We start from the raw sequence: 21,291 nt of genomic DNA, 5'->3' as shown, positions 1-21,291 counted from the left end.
CAGTACATTTGATAAACACTGGATGGCATCATTTAGCTTTACACAACTCAGGGCTTTGTTGAAAATTGAATAGGCCTAGCTGTATACACACTATATAATACACACAATACCTGTTGTTTTGTCAATAGTACCTGAAACAGGCATTAAATGACTAGAATGTTGTCAAAGAGCCTATGACCCCTGTCTACCGTTTGAAAGCGCCTACGATGAGCACGTGTCGGAACTGGACATTGGAGCAGTCGAAGAAGGTCGCCAGTTGACTCCCGTTTTATTTTACGTCACGTGGATGGCCATGTACGTGTGCGCCTGGAGAAGTGATGTCAAGTGTTTCACTGGCCTCCAAATTTCCCCAGATCTCAATTTAAATTAATCATCTGTAGGATGTGCTGAACCAACAGCGGCTCCACCTTGCAACCTACAGCACTTGGATGATCTGCTGCAAATGTCTTGGTGCCAGATCCCACAGGACACACCTTCAGGGGTCTTGAAGAGTCCATGCCTTGGTGGGTCAGCGCTTTTTTGGCAGCACATGGAGGGCCATGGTGACTTTAAGGTCTTTGTGGAAGCTCATCTGTGTATTCAATGGATACAGATAATTTGCATAACGTGGACACAGTTCTCCTTAGAACTTTGATTGGGGTATATTAATGAAATGCAGTAATATTACATTGATTTATTTAGGATTTTATTCTTATTTTTTGAATTTGTAATGCTTATTGGATTGTTTTTATATTTTTATAAATCATATTAACAGATGTGTAATTTTATATAACTGATTAATTCATAATTAAACCACAAACATAGAAAAAAAACACTTCAAGAAAATGACACATTGATAATAATAACTACATGTACTTCAACTATTATTAAAATGGAACACGAGGAATTATTCCAAACAAGTCGTTTTGAGCATTGATGACTATCAAACGCAGGCCTTACTAACAGAAAGCATGCGCTGATGAATTCACCTCATATCAAACCTATTTCACCACTGATATGTTAAAGGAGTGCAGGCTTTTCAATAATCTGAGCTTGAAATGTGGGATGTAAAGATTTGGTGACAACACTGAAACTGTCAAGAAATAATCCTGCCATAAGCACAAACACACTCCCACCTGCTGAGGGCTAAATATAGTTTCATCCCTGACATCTTCCACATAATGATGCATGCAACCAGGCTATACCTTTCATGATAGAACATTAATTGGTCTGAGATCTTGAGGTCAGGCTGAGGCCTTGAAGATACCTTGATGTTAAACGTGCCTTTTGTTTAATTAAGTCAGATTCAGGATATTAACAAAGCACATCTGAAACAAAAATAATAATATGCAATCTAAAACCAAAGCATTTTAAATACATATGTTAACTGAACGCTCATTAAAGTATTTTCTGTCTTTATCCATACATGCATCACAGACGAATTCTGTCATTGTTGTCTGAAAATCTAATTTCCAACACATTTCAAATTAAATTGTGAACATTTTTTAGATAAAACAACCAATTCCTTAAGGCTAATTTCACAGCTAGCATTTTATGCATTCTAAGTAAACGCAATTAAACAATGTTTTCGCACCATTTGCATAATTTGACAAAATTATAGCTTGATTGTAAATGACACAATATAATTAGCTTCACATGATATTAACCTTGGTTTTCTTTGTGTTCTTCAAGTCTCATATTTCACCTTTCACTTAACTGACTCGGTTGTCTCCTTGGTACACTAACACTAAAATTATTGAGAAGGGACAAAAGTGATCAGTGTAATGGAAATGATAAAAATATAAAATGATAAAAAGTGATTTTATACAATACATATTAAAATGGCTTATGTTTGTTGCACTGTTTAAATTATTAGTTGTACTTTTAAACAATCATATTTTTGACGATTCCCAGGGGTGAATTGGCCAAATCCGATTGAAATTTTATTCAGATTGTAATCCTTTTACATTCTTTTTCTAATCTGTTCAATAGTAAACAATTTATCGGATTGAAAACCGAATCTGGAAAGTTCTGCGAATGTGTAATGACGTAGAAATGGTAGGCCTATATGACGCATGGAGTGATGGAACGAGCTGTTGTGGTTGTTGGATATTGTGTCCTAAATGACTGTCGGGTCAATCTATAATTCTCCTTCCACTCACTGTATGTGAAGTGGTGCAGGACAGTCTTTGCTACTGACTCTCATCCACAGGCTTTTGTTTTGGGAGAGGGAAGGTGTGTTTTTACTGCTTGATAAATATAAGCAGCACAAGTGGCACAAAGCTCCATTTGCTCATAGTCTCAGATATGACCCGAAATAGATAAATATTAGTCTAGTTTTTAAAACAAAGAAAAGAAGCAGTGGGATATGGTATGTGCAAACAGTGGGCAAATCTGTCTATATTTGCACATGCGAGATAAGCACATCAACCTGATCGCTTTATTTAGCATTCATAAACACCATGGGTGGATTTATCAATAGGAATAATTTCATTCCGATTGAAACAAAAGGTGCGCATGTAATTATCAAATTAAAGTGATTTTGACCTTGGATGCATGCAAACATATTGTAGGAGACTGTGAGGGACCAAGCAGTCAAGGGCAAAGAATGCAGGATTTCCAAACAAAGAAAATTATTTCGTAAATGCCAAACAAAGTTACAAATTAAATTACTTGAAAACTGAACAAAATAAAGTCAGGTCTGGGCCCATAAAAAGGGTCAACTGAACAGAACCAAACTTAACAGTAGTAATCAAACCAACTAAGCATACCAAACTAAACAAAAAAACATGACCTCCCAAAGGACTAGTCCATTACACACACACACAGGGAATAACACAAACATTACCTAACATTAAAATAAATGATCTCATGTTTAAATTCGACATGAAATGAAAATTGACCCTATTTACTTTGTTAGCGCATATTACTAGTCTTGTGGTGAACAATTACCGTAATACGTTCAAGTTAATACACAGAAAAAAAATGGTTTGCCGTGGCCCGTGGTAATCTTTCATCAAAATATGAAAAGTTACTTCCGGTCTGGAATGGCGTTCCTTTTCTGATGACGTCAGTTTGACGGGTTGGGTTGAAAACGCACTCCCCTAAAACCGTTAGTCTGCTATGAGCAGAGATGGAAAGGAGGAGGGCTAAATCAAAACCCTGCCCTCTGTTCAATATTCCGTTTCACTTGGAAATACGTCACAAGACTGAAGAAAAGTCGTTTGCAACTTCCAGTTCACGGGGACTTTAACCACTACAGACACGTCAGAGTCAGAAGCAAACGTCAGATGACTAGCCGAGGAAAGGCTGTTCCAGGCGGGGTACATGAGCGCCGAGCGCCCGATGATTGCCTGGAATGGATCTCACAACCTGGATCAAATTTTCATAAATCTTTATAAATAAACCACAGATTTGAGCTTTAAACAACTACATTCTCGCCTAAAAAACTCACAGTACTAACAGTAGTATTATATTTCAACTTTATATGAATAAATGGCGCTCCTTATGTTGTCATTCCCCTTGTAGCACGCGCAAGTGGCGATTCTCTGTCAACCAATCAACGTTCTGCAGTGAGTATAGCTCCACCCTTTACGTACCGTACCATTGTGCTACAGTAGATACCCCAACGGAAGGGCACCGAAAAAGTGGTACGGTGGTTCCGCATTTTGGTACCATTCACAACTTTTGACAGTGGAAACGCAAATAATTGCTTACCGTAGTACCGTACCACACCGCTCAGTGGAAACGAGCCATTATTGGAACGGACCTTTTGTGTGGCAACGTCATAGGCCATCACAGAGACAAATTTAGGAATAATAGGGGCACACTATATTAAAAGTTTGGGATTGGGAAAAAAGTAAAATGCATAGCTAATATAAATGTTGAAGACACAATAAAAAGTTTCCTAGACAGTTTTAGTGTGATCTTAATCTAACAAAAAGTTCTCAAGTTTAATAAACACCAAGTTACAAGAGGTAATGATGTGGTTTAAAAGAATATGTTGAATATGAAACTGCAATATCTGATCTAATATTAGAGCTGTAATTTATATATTTTACCAAGCCCCAACTTTTACTGCTCTATAATTCAAAACAAACCAGCGATGTAAACATTTTATCATCTACATGTGCCCAACTGAATCCACATCATCCAATTAGCACCTACATTCAAAAGCGGCAGTTTAAGTAGCATCCTCATTTAGCAGCCACCCATTGAAATCTGACAGATGCTTTTGCCGCATTCACTTATCTGAGCATTGCAAGGGTTGCGCTTGTCAAATGTTCTATCATCTTGTGTTTCTCTATCTTCTAGCACCCACTTCCGCTTACTGTGCAGATGTGTGCCAGAAAGCTCTCCAATGCAGTGACTTAACACTTTGAACTGTAGGATTCATTTAAATGACTATGATTGAGACATCCCTGCCAAAAGCTATTGAATGGCTTTCAATAGCATGCAAGAGTCAGCGTTATCAGCTCTTTCAAGAAATCGAACGCCTCGGGTTATATAAATCAAACACTTGATAATTATCTCAGCGCGGTAGGAAAGTAGTCTGGTAATGTCATCATTTCCCATCTCTAATGAATAGGCACTGAAGGTCAAAGGAAAAAGGAAAGGTTGTACTAGAAAGAAGGAAATCTTTAATCTTAGTATGCAGTGCTGCATAATATGGTATGAGACCCTGTGGCATAAAGCTTCCATCTCTCTTTACTCACCAATTCTTCCAGTCACATCATATTTCATGTTCACTTTTGATTCATATTCATTGGTGGATGGCAGTTGTACAGTGTAACTGAGTGATATAGAGGACTTAAACATAACAACTTCAAAAAGAGTCTTACTTTGACTTTGTTACCAAGACAATGAGAAATGCCAAGATCAACAAACAGTGTTATACAAAGAGTACAATAAACAGAATAAAGCAAATAAACGGACTAATTATTGTTTACTGTCACTCTCCGTGTTTGAATTAAAGAGGATTAAGCATCTTTTGTTTGTAATTGGCTTATCGGAATGTGGAAATCTGTAATGCGCTTGTTTTGATGGAATTATACGTGTTGAATATCACTTGTCAATAAATCCCCTGTGTAAATTTTTTTATTCATTAGCAACTTTCTGGAATATATTCAGGGGTTGAAAGTGAAACACCTGGTTTTAGGCTACAATCATTTATTAGTATGGTGTAGGGCCTCCTTTTGCGGCAAATACAGCATGTATTCGTATTGGGAATGACCGATACAAGTTCTTCACATTGGCCAAAGGGATTTTGAGCCATTCCTCTTCCAGAACAATGGCCAGGTCACTATGTGATACTGCTGAAGGAAAACGTTTTCTGTCTGACTTCTCCAAAATATCCCAAAGTGGCTCAAAAATATTTAGATCAGTTGACTGTGCAGGCCATGAGAGAGGTTCAACATAGCTTTCATGTTCATTAAACCATTCCGTCACAAGTCTTGCTGTGTGTATTGGTGCATTATCATGCTGTAAACTGCACCCCCTTCAGGGTACAATGTTTAAACCATTAGGAAAATCCCTGCACATGGTCCCTCAGAATGGTTCGGTAGTCCTTGGCAGTGACGTGCACATAAAACACAGTAGGGAATGCCATGATATTGCTGCCCAAACCATCACTGATGCAGACATTACCCTAGATGCCATGTTGTGTGGATTGCAATATTTTATGTACAGCTGTGCTATTGCTCTGCTAATTCAACCTTCACACTCTGCTCTGACTGATGGAATGTAAAATCAGTGAAGATTGGTCACCAGGCTGCACATATAGGTGTGAAACCTCCAACACTGGCTGCGTCCGAAAGGTGAAAAATGCTGCCTTCGGCAGATGCATTCCAAAGTATGAAGGCATCATGGCATGTCCGAATCCAATGTTAGCTTCACTTCCTGTCTCCTGAGATTCCTTCATCTGAAAGATTTTTGAAGGCAGTATTGATGTATCTGTAATAAAGTCCACTTTATTACAGCGAGTAGAGTTGAAGAACCCAAGTGTAGCAAATAAACAAAATACAAAATAAACGAAGACTTGACTTGAAACATGACCTTAAACTTGAACGAAATCTCACCAACAGCAGCTACAAGGATCAAAGCTAGACAAAAGGAACAATGAAACACGTGGGCTATTTGTACACAAAGACTAATGAACAACAAGAACCCCCTCAACATAATGAAACAACAAACTGATCAGAAAGTGACACAATCGTTCAAAAGGCGAGAATGCAGTCCGCCTGACGATTTATGTAGGAGACTAGCGTAATGTTGTCCACCCGCACTAGGACATAGTACCGTTTACAGCTGGAGAAAGTACTTCAGGGCCAGAAATACAGCCATCAATTCAAGGCAATTGATCGATATGATGACCTCTCCAGATCTCTTGGGCTGGTCAGTCATCTAAGACCACTCCCTAGCCAGTACATTAATTTTCTGTCGTTAGCATTTTGCGACGACATCAAGCACCTAGAGTGGGACCCAAGGTGAGGAACCTTTGTCTGAGCCACATAAAAAAGGGAACGAAGCCCGCAGCACGTAACCCTTATTTGCCTTGAAGGATTGGCCCTTTGATGCAATTGTCTGGGTTTGAGCCACAACTGAATCTGTCTTTTGTGCAGAAGGCCCATAGGTATCACCGTGGACGCAGCTGCCATAAGACCTAGAATTCTTTGAAAGTAATTTCCTGACCTAGCCTGATATTGCTCAGGGTGTTTAAGATGGACTCAACACATGTGGGAGATAGCTGTGCCTGCATGGTGACCGAGTCCCATACAACCCCTTAATACATTGTCCTCTAGTAGGCAGGAGAGAGAACACTTTTCTTAGCATTCAGTCTCAACCCCAGTGATACAAGATGAGCGAGAACGTCATCCCAATGTTGAAAAGCAAGCTCTTGAGGCTAGACCAAGTCGTCTATGTAATTTAAAATGTGGATGCCCTGGAGTCGCTGAGAAGCCAGAGCTGCATCCATGCATTTTGTGTATGTGCGGGGTGACAAGGCTAGGCGGAATCGGAGAACTGAAATCAAAATCTTGAGGAAAGCCTTCCCAGAAGAGTGGAAGCTATAGCTGTCATGGGGGACCCCCTTTTATTTCTCCATAATATTATCTATGTATTTAGAATACAATGCCATTAAACTTCCTGTTGGTGTAATGGTCAGTTGTCTCAATACGGTTGTCCATATAGTGTATTTCAATGCTTTTGCATTTTCTTGATTTAAAGAGTGCAAATGTTTTGAAAGAAAATGCTGTTTCCCAGGGGAACGCAATACTTTTTTTAAAGCAAGAAAACAAGAAAAAGGTTTTTGTGAGTGAAAGCAAAAGCAATGAAATAATAATTTTCCATGTAATTTATTTTACCATCACCGTGTCCTTTTAAATTCTCCATTCAATTGAAAAGTCAGAATCATATATTCTTCTAATGAATATAAATTGATTTTTTTACTAGTATTACAACAATGAAACAGAATGTTGTTTGCTCAAGCAGAGGTGAGAGATCAGGTTTTGGTTTACGTTTTTTTCTTTTAAAACTAAGAAGCTGGGTGTGCAAGTCAACGTGAACAAAGAAACTGCCTGTGGATCTGAATCATGAACAGAGAGGGCCCTGGGATTTCCCTTCAAGCTGCAGCGGCCTGGGAATTTGTCACAGGGGTCACATTTTGACCTTTGACAGAGCTGTGACAGATTTTCTTTTTCTGTGTCTCGCATAATAATTCAAGGTAAAAAAAGGTTGTTTTTTTCCTTTGTTGTCTCCCTGTTTAATTCTCACACTCACACCCCCATGTTCTCACCTCCAGTGAGCGCATCTCTAGAAATAAGAGCAATGTTCCTCTTTGCATAACAACCTGAATGGCCAAGTACATCTATATTGAGGAACGCAGGTGCCATTGTGGAGAGAAACAGTGTGGGCCATTAAATGAATTAAACTAGGGCCTGGTTTCACAGACAAGGCTTAGATTAAGCCAGGATTAGGCCTTAGTTCAATTAGGAAATTTAGCTGTTATAAATATGCCTTACTGGTGTGCCTCTTGAGACAAAACAATGGCACCGATATATTTTAAGATATGTCAGTGGAAGTTGCTTTCAGTTAAAACAGCTCAAACATGCATTTTAATCAGGGACAAGCCTTAAGCCTTGTCTGTGAAACCGGATAGATGTTAAACACAAAAAATAATGAGTGCTGCATTTAACCTTTAACAGCTTTTTCTTGACTGTATGGTCTCCCATGTTACTAACATTGTCAAATCAAGTGGAGTTGGAGTTAATTTACTATCTGACTCTGCCAATGTGTCCAGTTGCCACAATGAGAGGACACATATAAGGATGTTCCCCTAAAGCTCTTCACGAGTTCACACTTACATCATATTAAACAGAGTATGTGTATTTGACATGCTGTCCGGGGGAGGGCTCCGTGCTCTGAATTTTGGCCTAAACCCAGAGTATATTCTTGAGGGAGGCTGTTAAACTGTCAACGAACAGAGGTGAGTTTGCTGTATATATATATATATATATATATATATATTATATACCTCTTAACTCGTTGATTGGGTTGATTGAGTTGATTGATTGTGCTCCACTCCTGTTAAATTAGGTTTGATTATCTGAATGTGCTCCACAGGTGTTTAATTTGGTTTAATTATCTGAACATGCTCGTCCTGAACATAGTTCACAAATCACGACCAACATGCCCCATTAATCATCAGATGGACCTTGCCGGCCAAAACTGAGTGACGGACTGTCACAGACAAGATGCCACATAGTTTATTAAACAGGCTAACAGAGCATTTAATGCATTCTGGGGGCATGCCATGATTTTACATCATATTGTACCACAACATGGCCAAGACCTCAAATCATTGAGTCTGAAAGAAAAGGTCCTACTACAGCCTTTTACTCAGATTTTCACATACTAGCCATGAATCTGGCCTTTTCTCGTGAATTGAAATTTTAAAGGCAACACTTTGGTTTATCGTTCATGCAACAACTTGGCTTCTTTTCCAAGATCTATTGATTCATTCTAGTGTAGAAATTCAGCCAGGAGCAAAATAGTTCATAGAAACCTCCAGTGAATGTCATCCCACATCCATTTAGTATTTCTATGCAATGCATTTGTCTTAATTAGAAGTTTTATTAAACCGCCATTTACTTTTTTAGTATTTTTGTATTTAATATTTAACTTTTTCAGTAAAATGTTAGTTTTTGCTTTAAAAAAAACGATTTGTGTTTTCAGCATACACACATGCATCATGTAATAAATTTGTAAGAACAATAAGCTTAATCCAAGAATTATCCTCTGAAATTGTCTTAATATCTAACTAATATCTCAAAGTCTTTCTCAAGTAAATTTTAAGGATCTTCAAAATATATTCAGTACTGAAGAAAATGTTAATACTGAAATTGTACTTCATGTGGTAACATCTGAAGTAATTGATTTGATCAAAGTCAGCCAGAATGAACCCAAATGATGCTACAACAACAAATATTTTTCTGTAACAAAATTAAGTGCAACCAACAATGTAACATTGATTATAAACCAAGCTTCTGATTTCAGAACAAATTTCTATTCCCTTTTTCTATTTTTTTCCCCCCAGGAATGTTTTTGAAATAATTTTCATGTTGTCTCTTTGAATTGAATGAAGACAGTGATCAATCCCAACAGCACTTTAAAGGATGATAATTAACACAAATGAACAATGAAATCTTGGTTGATGAGACTGCTATATATTTGGCCTTTTTCTCCCCCTTTGAAGCTTTAAATAAGGAGCTTCATTAGCTGAAGGGAAACCAAAATTGGCTGGAGCGGAAAACAGTTCAAGGCTGTGTTTTGTAAAACATCTATCTGTATAATGTGTAGCAATGGCGTCAAAGATGGCTACAGCTGTGATGCTGGTAAACCCACCAAATCATTACACACACTGAGGGAGTTCAGCATCCTCGAGTCCATAAACCCCCAGAACCCACTGACCGGGGGGATACTCCACAGAAAAGTGTGTGTTTGCCTGTGAGATTCCATTCATGATATGTGAGCCAATATGCAGACAAAGAATAAGAAATATGAAGTGTTATATAGGTTATATAAGAAATATAGGTGTTACCGCATCTTAATTATGGGAATCCACCCAAATATGAAAGTGCTGTCATCATTTGGGCAATTCGAGAGCAGACGGCTGACTCAAGAACTCAAGACAGAGCAGCTTCTCAAGAACGGCTGCACAAGCTCTGTTTATGAGACACGTGATCATTGTCATGTGGTGAATCCGGCCAATCGTGGAAACGCTGTGTCGTCATCAGAGCTTGTGCAGCCATTCTTGAGAAGCCACGCTGACCGAGTCAGTCGTCTTCTCTCGAATCGCCCTTGCGCTACTTTGATTTTGGTACTTTGAAGCCTATTGTCGTGAAGTCAACAGGCTCTACCATCACTCCCTCACATATTCACAGGTACCAGAGTATTGATCACCTGCACCTGCACCTACACTATGGACTACTTATCTCCTGCGATATTACCAAAGTGATTCTCCAGTGATCCTCTCCTTCACCTGCAGGCCTCAACCATTACCTGTATACTCACTTGTACCATCCGTCCTGGCAGTGTGCAGTCTCTTATCTGCAACTTGAAATGACCATTTACTGTACTCACCTGAGATGCCATTACCTGCAAAACTGACCGAGTCATAACCAACCTGTTATCTCATCGTATTACTGTCTCTGAGTCTGGAATTTTTGGGGGTATTTCATGTATTAAATGTTATATGTGCCGCAGCAGCATGCTCACTCTAGCCCCTTTCACACAGAGATTCCGGAAAATACACGGATAATGTGATTGATTTTGGTTCATTCACACGGCCAGTGATTTTCCGGGATCTGTGAGTGCGTTCACACACATCCCTGGTAAGATCCCGTAAAGACACGTGACGCCAGGATGAGACGTGTAACGTACGCGTCGAAAACATGTACACTAACGCATCGCGTACCGTTCCACAAAGCTGGCGAACGATCTCAGCTTTAGCGCGGATAGTAAGGAGCTCCTGGTCTCTGCTTCGTTCCAGTTTGCCGACATTTTTTCGTTCTTTCTTTGTTGATGATGAACACAAACTGTCTTCTAAGAGCAACAGAGTCGCGCGATGGCACGTGCGTCATCACTACGACAAACCCCTTACGGCATTGATCCTGCATGGCTTTTGTTCACACAGGACGCGTTCCGGGAATGATCCCAGCAATGTTACTAGGTCCCCAACCCGGGATCGATGCCGGCATCGATGCACGTCCCGGGACGTGTTTGCGTTCACACAGAAGGCACTCTGGCAATTTCCCGGCAATTTCCCGGCAATTTCCCGGGACCAACACGCTGTGTGAAAGGGGCTTAAGTGAATGTATTGGGAGTAGCAAGTCTCTGCACTTGCTCTGCTTAAGGAGCAGCATAGATTTATTCCGCCAAGACCAAATACATTGTCATATCTCTCAGAGAGTTGTCATGACAGAACTTATATTTACATGCATTTTATGTAAGTATCTGCTATAAAAAAATCTAATTGATTAAAATGCCCCTATTATGCTATGGTTCCTAATTTTGTTTTGGAGGTCTCCTACAACAGGTTTACATGCATCAAAGGGGGGGGGGAAAACACACATTAATTTTCCCATAATATACACCACATTTTTCAATGATTCTCAAGTGACTCATCCAATGATTCAGTCTTTCTAACAAGCCTGCTCTGCTCTGATTGGCCATATGGCCCAGTCTGTTGTGATTGGTCTACCGCTTACCGCGCTTGTCGGAAGCTAAATGACCATTACCACATCTGAACTTCAGCTCCAGAGACTTCCTAAAACTCAATGATTATACACTGTGGGGAACCAAGCAGTCAAGGGCAAAGAATGCGGGATTTCCAAACAAAGAAATTATTTATTAAATGCCAAACAAAGTTACAAATTAAATTACTTGAAAACTGAATAAAATAAAGTTAGGTCTAGGCCCATAAAAAGGGTCAACTGAACAGAACCAAACTTAACAGTAATCAAACCAACTAAGCAAAGCCAAACTAAACTAAAAACATGACCTCCCAAATGACACACATGGGGAACTTATATACACAAAGGACTAGTCCATTGCACATACACAAGGAATAAAACAAACATTAACATAATTAAAATAAATAAAGCAATTCATTTCAGAATATGAAGAAATAGGTCATAAACAAAGTAATATACCCTAATAATTATAGTCGACAAAATATACATAGAATTATAATAAACAAACAATTAATCCTGCACACACAAGTGTATGTCCATCAATTAACCAATGTGTATATTTCTAGTTTATTGCAGTGCACATGTGGAACTGTATCAATAACAGCGCACATACGTTGAATGACTGATGTAACATTAAAGTTTGTAAAACCAATCTTGCTCCATCCTTCATCATTACTCAAAGTAATAAGAACGACAGATATTGCATTGCATTAGACAAAATTTAAGTTAATAGTGGGTACACAGCTGGTTAGCATTAACTATTTCAGTAAAACAGTAATAATGTAAGTTAGCCGGTTAGCCGAAGACACAATAAAAAACACAAAACTATGTTTTTGAACAACCTGTTATTTCTTACAGCATGTCAGGCGTTATACTGGGTTAAGATATAGCCTATATTCTAGCCAAATTCAAAGGTGGCATTAAATATATTCTTCACAAAGAAGGCCATCGCAGAATGCATCATGAAGAGTTCAGTAAAAGTGAGATAAATATTTACTATAAATATGCTTAATGTTAATTAAATTGTACATTTATTTTACGAGCTGTGTATTTTTATGCTTACTATTATTATGCATTTAGCTTGCAAACATGTTTGTCAAACTCTACTGAAATCAATTGTGAGTTGAGTGATGTGTTGCCTAGAGCTTTCCATATCAGAAAGCACTAGGCAGTGGGGTGCACTGTTTTAGAAAATGTTTTAGATTTGGTGTAATTTTTAATAACATGCACATAATTGAAAACCGTTCTCCCCAGACTGTTTTATGTCTGTCATCAAATGGAAAGTGGAGTCAAACTTTCAGTTTTCATTTACATTTTGCATTCATGTATACACTCTTTCAGGGAAGAAAACGCCAGCCCCTCAATGCAATACTTCGAAAGCGTTTTTTTCTCTCTCACTGGAAACATCTGACCTGAAAATAAAGTTTGGCCCAAAACACTAAGACGACATTGAAAATCTGGGTTTCAAAAATAAATTTGAAATCGAGAAATACAATCGAGAAAACTTTTTTGGGATGTTGAAAAAAAAAGTAGAAATATTTAAGGCTTAAGTAAATGCAAACAGCTGTTGAACACAACAAGCCCTTGTTATTTTCATCTTCTAGTTTTATGCACCTCAGTGCTGACTGGATTTCTCATTATTCAACAATAAGGCTCATCATCTCTGTTGAATATCTGTGACTTGTCAACAATGTTACTCACGAATTCTGATTTTACCCAAAAAAATACCAAAATTGGTGTTATAACATTTTAATTTTAGTTTAATTGCTAATAGCAAAAGTCCAGGGGTATTATTAGTTGATACTGACATCTTAAATGCTAGCTAATTTGCTATAGCAGTCAATAAATCTCTGTACACCACTTTCGATTACTATTCATTGTAATTACAGATTTAATAATTGCATGGCAAGTTAACAACCAAGGGCCGTATTCACAAAACATCTTAAGACTAAAGGTAGCATTATTAACTTGCCGATTTAGGAGAAACTCTTAAAAAGAATGGGGATGTCAGTCCTAATTTTAGGACTCCTACATTTTTGCTCTAAGAGTATTTTACAAAGGATTTTAGCACTAAAATCAACTCCTAAATATGTGAAGTTATAGGGGTAGTCAAGAAGATTTCTAAGTCACTAAGACAAAATCACAAACATTCCTAATGGCAGTTGCATTCAATGCAATATTGAATGATGGAGAATAAAACAAGCTGAAAACATCTGCGGCCCCGATGATTGGCAGCTCGGGTGGCCAGAGTTCGAGTTCCGGATCATGGACCTTACCCAATCCCGTCCCCCTTTTCTCTCTTCCACTTCGCTTCCTGTCTACTCACTGTCCTATCATAATAAAAAGGCAAATAAATAAATAAATAATGTCTGATTACCTGTGGCAGTTGTTTCACGAGTTCACACTTACAGCCGTGCTGTCCGAGGAGATCGAAGGCTCCTAGCTCTGAATTTAGCCTAAAGTACTCCCCCGTATCCCCGGCTGGGAATAGGAACCATCCGAGAGTGAGGAGTGAGGCCTTTATAAATTATATTTATCAGCTAATCAATGTGGTCAGTTGGTAATAATAAAAAAATGTGAGGAAAAAAAATTCAGAAAATTCCAAAACAATTGTAATTTTAATGTAAAATATCGCTAAATATTATTATTACTTTATTATTATTATTATGCTTGAACCACCACATTTATATCTATTACTTAAATAATAAATTATTACTTATTTATTACCCATTTTGTTATGATAAGTTATGTATATTAGGGTGTTTCATGCTGCATTTTATTATTGTAACCCACATTGCCATCTTATAACAGCTGCACGTTCTTTAACAGCTAAACTGTATTATATAAATAGTATTATATAATTCTTTATAATTATATATTAATATATTTACAATGCACACTCATGACTTATTAACGAAAGTTATTATAACGTGCGAATGGGTTTTTAAATGCTTGATTGCTAATTAATCACACGTCGAAAGCTTGTGTAGTTTGACAGCACAAACAGTGCACCCCCGTGTCATAGAGAGAGAGAGAGAGAGAGAGAGAGAGAGAGAGAGAGAGAGAGAGAGAGAGAGAGAGGCACAAACACTCGCATAAATGTTCAGCGCCGCAACACACTGGAGCGCACCGAAGACTCATTCCGCCTGTCTCGGCGCGCGCTTCTTTAGGAAACAAAACATGTCTTGGCACAGTGTGGTTCACTACTGCCCCTTAAAAAAGGCAGCTAAAACAGATAAACGATATCCAAATCATCGGGGAGTTTTAAAAGTTAGCACACCATCTTTGGTATGATACGTTTGGCGTGGAGTGTTTGGCGGATTACGCAGCGCTTCAGTTTGGACACTACAAGTTTGAAGTCGAAGCGCGTCTTGGATGAGAATACGCCTGGAAATGGGGGATCAGCGCCAAGGGTCATCAGAATGGATTTAACCACCATCGCCTTCACTTCGCCGAACTCATCCGCTGATACTAATAGCACGACCGTGCCGAGACCACCGCCGCATTCACAGTGCGTGGCGGTGCTCATTGTTCTCCTGGTTACCGTGATCATCTTGGTGACCATAGTGGGGAACATATTAGTCGTGGTGGCCGTTTTCACCAGCCGCGCGCTGCGTGCGCCACAGAACCTCTTTTTGGTCTCTTTGGCGTCTGCTGATATTTTGGTGGCCACTTTGGTCATTCCATTCTCCCTAGCCAATGAGGTGATGGGCTACTGGTTCTTTGGAAGCACCTGGTGTGCCTTTTACCTGGCTCTGGACGTGCTCTTCTGCACGTCGTCCATTGTCCACCTCTGCGCCATAAGTTTGGACCGGTACTGGTCAGTCACCAAAGCGGTCAGCTACAACCTAAAGAGAACCCCGCGGAGAATAAAGTTCATGATCACGGTGGTGTGGATCATTTCGGCGGTGATTTCCTTCCCGCCGCTTCTCATGACCAAACACGACGAGCTGGAGTGCTTGCTGAACAACGAGACCTGGTACATCCTTTCCTCCTGCATGGTGTCGTTTTTTGCCCCTTGTCTAATAATGATTTTGGTGTACTGCAAGATCTACAGGGTGGCCAAACAGCGCGCGTCCACTGTGTTCGTGGCCAAGAACGGGATGGAGCGACAACCGTCGCAGTCCGAGACCTGCTTCGTGCGTAAAGGCAAGTCAGAGACGGAGAGCCCCAGTAGCCACAGCTCAGGCAGCCGAGAGCGCAAAGGCGAGCTCGACGACATCGATCTGGAGGAGAGCAGCGTCTGCAACAGACAGAGGATCTCGCGCTTCGCCAAGAGCAGGAAGGTGGAGGGTGCACAAGCGTGCCCAAAGCAAAATGGACGTCTGTCATGGGCTTGTAGCCGCGGGTCGGAGCTCGAGCAGGAGCCGACCGCGCGTCAGCTGTCTTTGTCCAAGTCCAAACTGGCACAGATGCGAGAGAAGCGCTTTACCTTCGTGCTGGCAGTGGTCATGGGGGTGTTCGTGCTCTGCTGGTTTCCATTCTTCTTCACGTACAGCCTTCATGCAATATGTCGAGAAAGTTGCACAATACCGGATTCTCTATTCAATCTCTTTTTCTGGATTGGTTACTGCAACAGCTCTGTGAACCCCATTATTTATACCATTTTCAACAGAGACTTTAGGAAAGCGTTCAAGAAGATAATGTGTCAGCATTCTACACGCACGTAAATGCACATGTATATGGGTCAGTGACAAATAAGAGTCAGAGTGGCAGTATTTTGTAAATATAATACATATAATTGGCGATAATATAATATAACACATCTGCCTTAATGTCTTAAATTCTTTCCTTCACCAGTTTTCAAACAATATTTTATTATCATATCATGAATTGTGATTCATGAATATCAAGAAGTTCTTAGGCTGAACAAAACATGCCCTTTTTATAACAAGCATTAAAAAAAACAATAATATGGTTTAATGGCTTGTCACATGAAAACAAAATGGCTTTCTGCTTGTTAGTCACAATGACTTTGATTTGGTGGACTTTCTTCTTCAAATATGAATATTTTAAACCAATTGTGTTTCTGCTTGTTTTGTAGTGAACCATGTAACGAATGGCAACTTTTCTTTCGTTTTTTTTCTTTTTTACAAAAATGTAAGCCCATTTTACAATCTCCAGCCAGTTACACTACCATTATTTTTTTTATGCCACACAAATGTGACTTTTATTTAAGTAATAAAAAACATTTAATCATAGAAAGTGTGTATTTAAGTACAACTTGCTTTTTTGTTGTATTTTTGATTAAGTACCTCAAAAATGAGCGTCACGTCATTGACCCATATATATCGTCTGTGTTGCCGTGTGTTTGTTTGAGTTTGTCTGTGCTTTGCAAACAGTTTTACAGGATCTCATTTCTCATGGAATGTAGTGTAATCATATTTGAGATATTAACTTACAATATACAGCCAGTTTATTTCCTCAGACAAACACCGGCAGGTGACCAGGTCAAATGTGAAAACTCCTTTAAAGGCACATGGCAGTCCACTTGAATTATGTATAATTCGTAGGAGCACATGTTCAAAATACTGCACAACTGGATAACAAAACAAAAAAAATCTTAGATATGACACAGACACTTTCCTGAAATTGATTCAGTGTACAAAGACATTAATGTGAGACGTTTTAATAAAAGTTTTTGAACCCGTGATTATGAAATGAACTTACAAAAACGTTCAACTGTTAAAATCTCTGAATATTTAATAGGCATTACCAGATGCAACTGTGTGTTGAGTGGTAGCACATGTTTTTCAGTCGTGTGACGACACTGCAGACCTGAATTCTTGCCGCTGTCCTCGGTCCTGATGGGCTTCAAAGACCTGCAAAGCAAACCTGGCTGTGAATTTGTCATCCGAAGGCCATTAAAAACATGCAATATTCATTTTTTCCTCCCCCCAATCTGATGATGTAAAATGAACTACATCAGTCAAAGGCTGCATACGATGACAAGGATAACTGGGTTTTTAAAGTCTAAATTTGATTATCCTCATTTAAATGTAATTTATATGTTAATGCCACCATAATTATGTAATGAAATGTCCGTAGCGTTTACATCTCAGTTGGACAGAGTAGTTTATTCATATCATGTTTAAAATCAAAGATTAGGCTATATGCCAAAGCTGATAAGTCTGGGCCAAATAAGAATGATTCATTTATTATTTTGCTTGTTTCTCCTTATTTGGCAAACAATCATATCCTTATTGTTCCAAATCTTAACAGTATTGTGATGTTAACTCATCATCACATACAATGCACTCATGTAAAAGGTATATTAGGGATATTTTCAGGGTTATTATCATAAGACTACTGTATAAATTATTTTTGTATAAGCAATAATCAACAAAAAAGGATAATTTTTTAGTCGTCTTATCACAGTTGCACGTTAAGCAGGTTAATAGACCCTGGAGGATGTGTGAAAATTATGCAAATGATGAAAGGATACCGTTGTGATTTTGTTTAAGTTGTTTTATGCATACTGTTTGTGATTATGAATTGGTGCCCCTGATTACACATTGGGCTCCAGTTCAGTTAATATGGATACTCACTGCTTCGGGCCCCTGGGAGTCTGTGGCCCCCGGGGCATGTGCTCCACAAGCCCATTCGGTTATTTTCTGGAACTGAAACCAAGTTCCCTAATAAGAGCGATGATATAACTGGTAGTTAAAGCTAAAGCAATCCCGCTCTCCTACTTGAAAGCTATTGAAAAACTTCTCAGCAATTGGCTTCTGAGAACAGATACATCGTGTTCAATGACCAGAGACACACTTCAAAGAGAATAGCAAAAAGCAAGGACAGATCCCCTCTTGCTGATCATGTGCGCCGCGTTCCGCTCTTAACACACCTAACACAGAGGACGCAGCCGTTCTACAACAAATAGTGTGATGTTGTGGTGGACACACTGTTTACAAGCTTTTAAACTGCAATATGAGATGTCACTTTTGGAATGGTTAAACCATCAAAAAAAAACAAAAAAAAAAACATATAATATCTTGCTTCAGGCTAACGCTTAGAAACTGCATTTGGCTGAGATCCCCATCAGGACTCAAGCGAGAAGCTTAATAAATTTGTCAGAGAATCATGATTGCAGTCGGTTGTCATTCAGGCCGGGGGAAAAAACGGAAAACCCCTAAATGAACAGAGGTTTTGGTGAAGTGACTGAAAGCTGGGAGGCGTCCACTTTGCATGCTCATTGATTACTGTTAGGAAAATGAGAGAAAGGAGTCACATGAGAGTCCTGCTTTCCCTGTGAGAGATGGAACGGGGTCAGATGGGGGGAAAGCGGGGGGCGGATGGGCGGGCGGCAGCTCCAGCACACACTAATCTGATGAGGGGCAGCATTGTGTACTGTGGCACGGAGGGAAACGGCGTGAAGATGAAGCATTAAGTCCTCGCTGGAATGTGTGCAACCTCTGAGCAAAACAACTCATTGTTGCAAGAAAAAAAAAAAATTACACAACATATGCTTTAGCAGTTTCATCACATCACAACAAAGTTTTTCACCTAAAGAAATCATCGATTTACGTACGGTGGAGTCTAAAGTCTGAGATCACATTGAAAAAACTATTTACAATCTTTTTTAAGGTTTCAGAAGTTTGACAAATTATTAGAAAAACGTGGAAAAGTAATGATGTGAAATTAAAAAGAAATATCACTGATGTTGCACTATTTCTGGGTCACTTATAAGTAAACAATGTAAACTCACTGCCTTACTGATATTCAGGCCTCTTGCTAGTGCTTTTACACACATATCAATAAAGGAGAAGTTTATGTTGGGTAACTTATATTTTAGATACAATATTGCCATTAAATTTCACATTGACAGTGAAAATAGTTCCAAATGAAGTCAAAAAAAGAATTGACCTGGTCATTTCAGAGCAACTCACAGTGGCATTTCTTCTTGAAATGAATCATTACACTGTATATGTGTATCAGTATACACTGTATATATTGTTAGTGATTCATATAAATTGCATATATATAATTCACAGTATTCATAAACCAGTATGCAAAAAGTACTCAGGATGTACAATTTCAACCAGTTTTTGAAGTGCACATCTGATGGAAACTTTGCTATCCACTGAGGCCAGATGGGAGGCGTTGTGAAGTCACACACAACTGACACGACACTGTAGGTCATCTGACAATGACATGACAAATGTAGCATGTTTGGATTTCATTCATACTACATTACGTAGGGGAGAGCGGGGCACAACCTAATGCTTTTTGGCTTTCTCAGTGTGTGTGTAAACCTACTTAGGGTTCAGTGTATTTATGCTTTCCGGCATTAATTTCACACATGTCTAGTACAATTATGTGGTTTTGTTTCATTAATGCAGTGTATACTTTTTTCTTGATTTACCCTGAAAGAATGGAAGTGAAATGTGACAACATGCCCCATAGGTGGTGTACATTGTAACATGAAATGTTATCTGATCTAATCAAAAAAATATACAAGACAAAAATATCTTTTCAATAAAATACAATTATGTTTTTTCATATTAAATAATGTAATTTTTTTAATTTGACAACAAACACTTCACAAAACGCAGCTATACAGTAAAGTTCAAAACATAATAATAATGAATAATTTCTGAACATTGACTCTCAGTCTTTATTCACCTTTTTCTCATGGTTTCTCAATAGAACTCCTAAAATAGAATAGCATGTTCTAATAGGCGCACATTGTAATGCAGTGTTACAACGTGCCAAATGGGATTTAACTGTTCAATAACAGATATAGAGGGTTAAAATAATATCAGATTTGTCTAATTTTAAATAAACACAATAAAAAAAGAGAGGGAAAAATAAACATAAGAAATTTACTTTGGATTAAGTAAATGTTCTGTGATATCTTTCAAAGATTTCTGAATTTTGGCGCATTTTCTTCTCTATAGTGTTGATATGGCGACTACTAAGTTTCTTCATGCTGGCATGTGTGGAAGTATTCATAAGTGTGTTACAACTAGCCCCGCTCACCCCCTACTTTACAACCTTTTACGAAGTAAAAAAATACCAAGTAAAAATATTTTTTAAAAATCAAATAAAGTGCACATTACATGTATTTTTGGAGCTTACTCTACAATATGGAGCTCAAATAGTGAAAAGAATCATTTTGACTACTTCAGTTACACAGCAATTTGAAGCTTTTGAAAGCTTTTGAAGTGGGTTGAAATTGTGTACAGTGTGAAGGTATGTATCAGAAGAAAAAAAGGTTTGAAGCAGCTGTGAGATAAGCATTCCTTATGAACTTTAATTTATGTTGAGAAGACTACCTGAGCAGATGTGCACTTAAATCTAAATTGGCAGTTTTCCTCAGGGCAATCAGTTTTCCTTATCTATAGGGCAATCACAAGTGTCAATGGGTTTGATGTATGAATTTCTCAGGGGTAAAATCAAGAAACATTTTATGCAGATGCATATTCATTCAGTATGATTGTCTTTGTAGAAACCATGTGGTCACCCATCACAGGTGTCAGCTGTTTAAGAAAGAGGTAAACACCAATAGCTTTGAGAGCTACATAAGACATCAATAAAAGGCTGCACAGAAATAACATCTCTC

At 38.6% G+C, this 21,291-nt stretch overlaps 1 protein-coding gene across 1 annotated transcript; it reads left to right on the top strand.

Annotated features, from left to right (window-relative positions):
- Window positions 1–14,481: 14,481 nt before the first annotated feature.
- Window positions 14,482–17,375, top strand: adra2db (adrenergic, alpha-2D-, receptor b). Its single transcript, XM_079586788.1, has one exon. The coding sequence runs from the start codon at window positions 15,020–15,022 to the stop codon at window positions 16,397–16,399; it is 1,380 nt and encodes a 459-aa protein (XP_079442914.1). The 5' UTR covers window positions 14,482–15,019; the 3' UTR covers window positions 16,400–17,375.
- The last annotated feature ends 3,916 nt before the right edge of the window (window positions 17,376–21,291 follow it).

The sequence above is a fragment of the Phoxinus phoxinus genome (genome assembly GCF_949152265.1).
Source record: "Phoxinus phoxinus genome assembly, chromosome: 17".
In the NCBI taxonomy this organism is placed as follows: domain Eukaryota; kingdom Metazoa; phylum Chordata; class Actinopteri; order Cypriniformes; family Leuciscidae; genus Phoxinus; species Phoxinus phoxinus.
Note: the sequence above shows the minus strand (reverse complement) of the source record. Positions and strands in the feature narration are given on the sequence as shown.

Coding starts and splice junctions, on each gene's coding strand:
- adra2db (XM_079586788.1), top strand. CDS start 15,020: ATGATACGTTTGGCGTGGAGTGTTTGGCGGATTACGCAGCGCTTCAGT.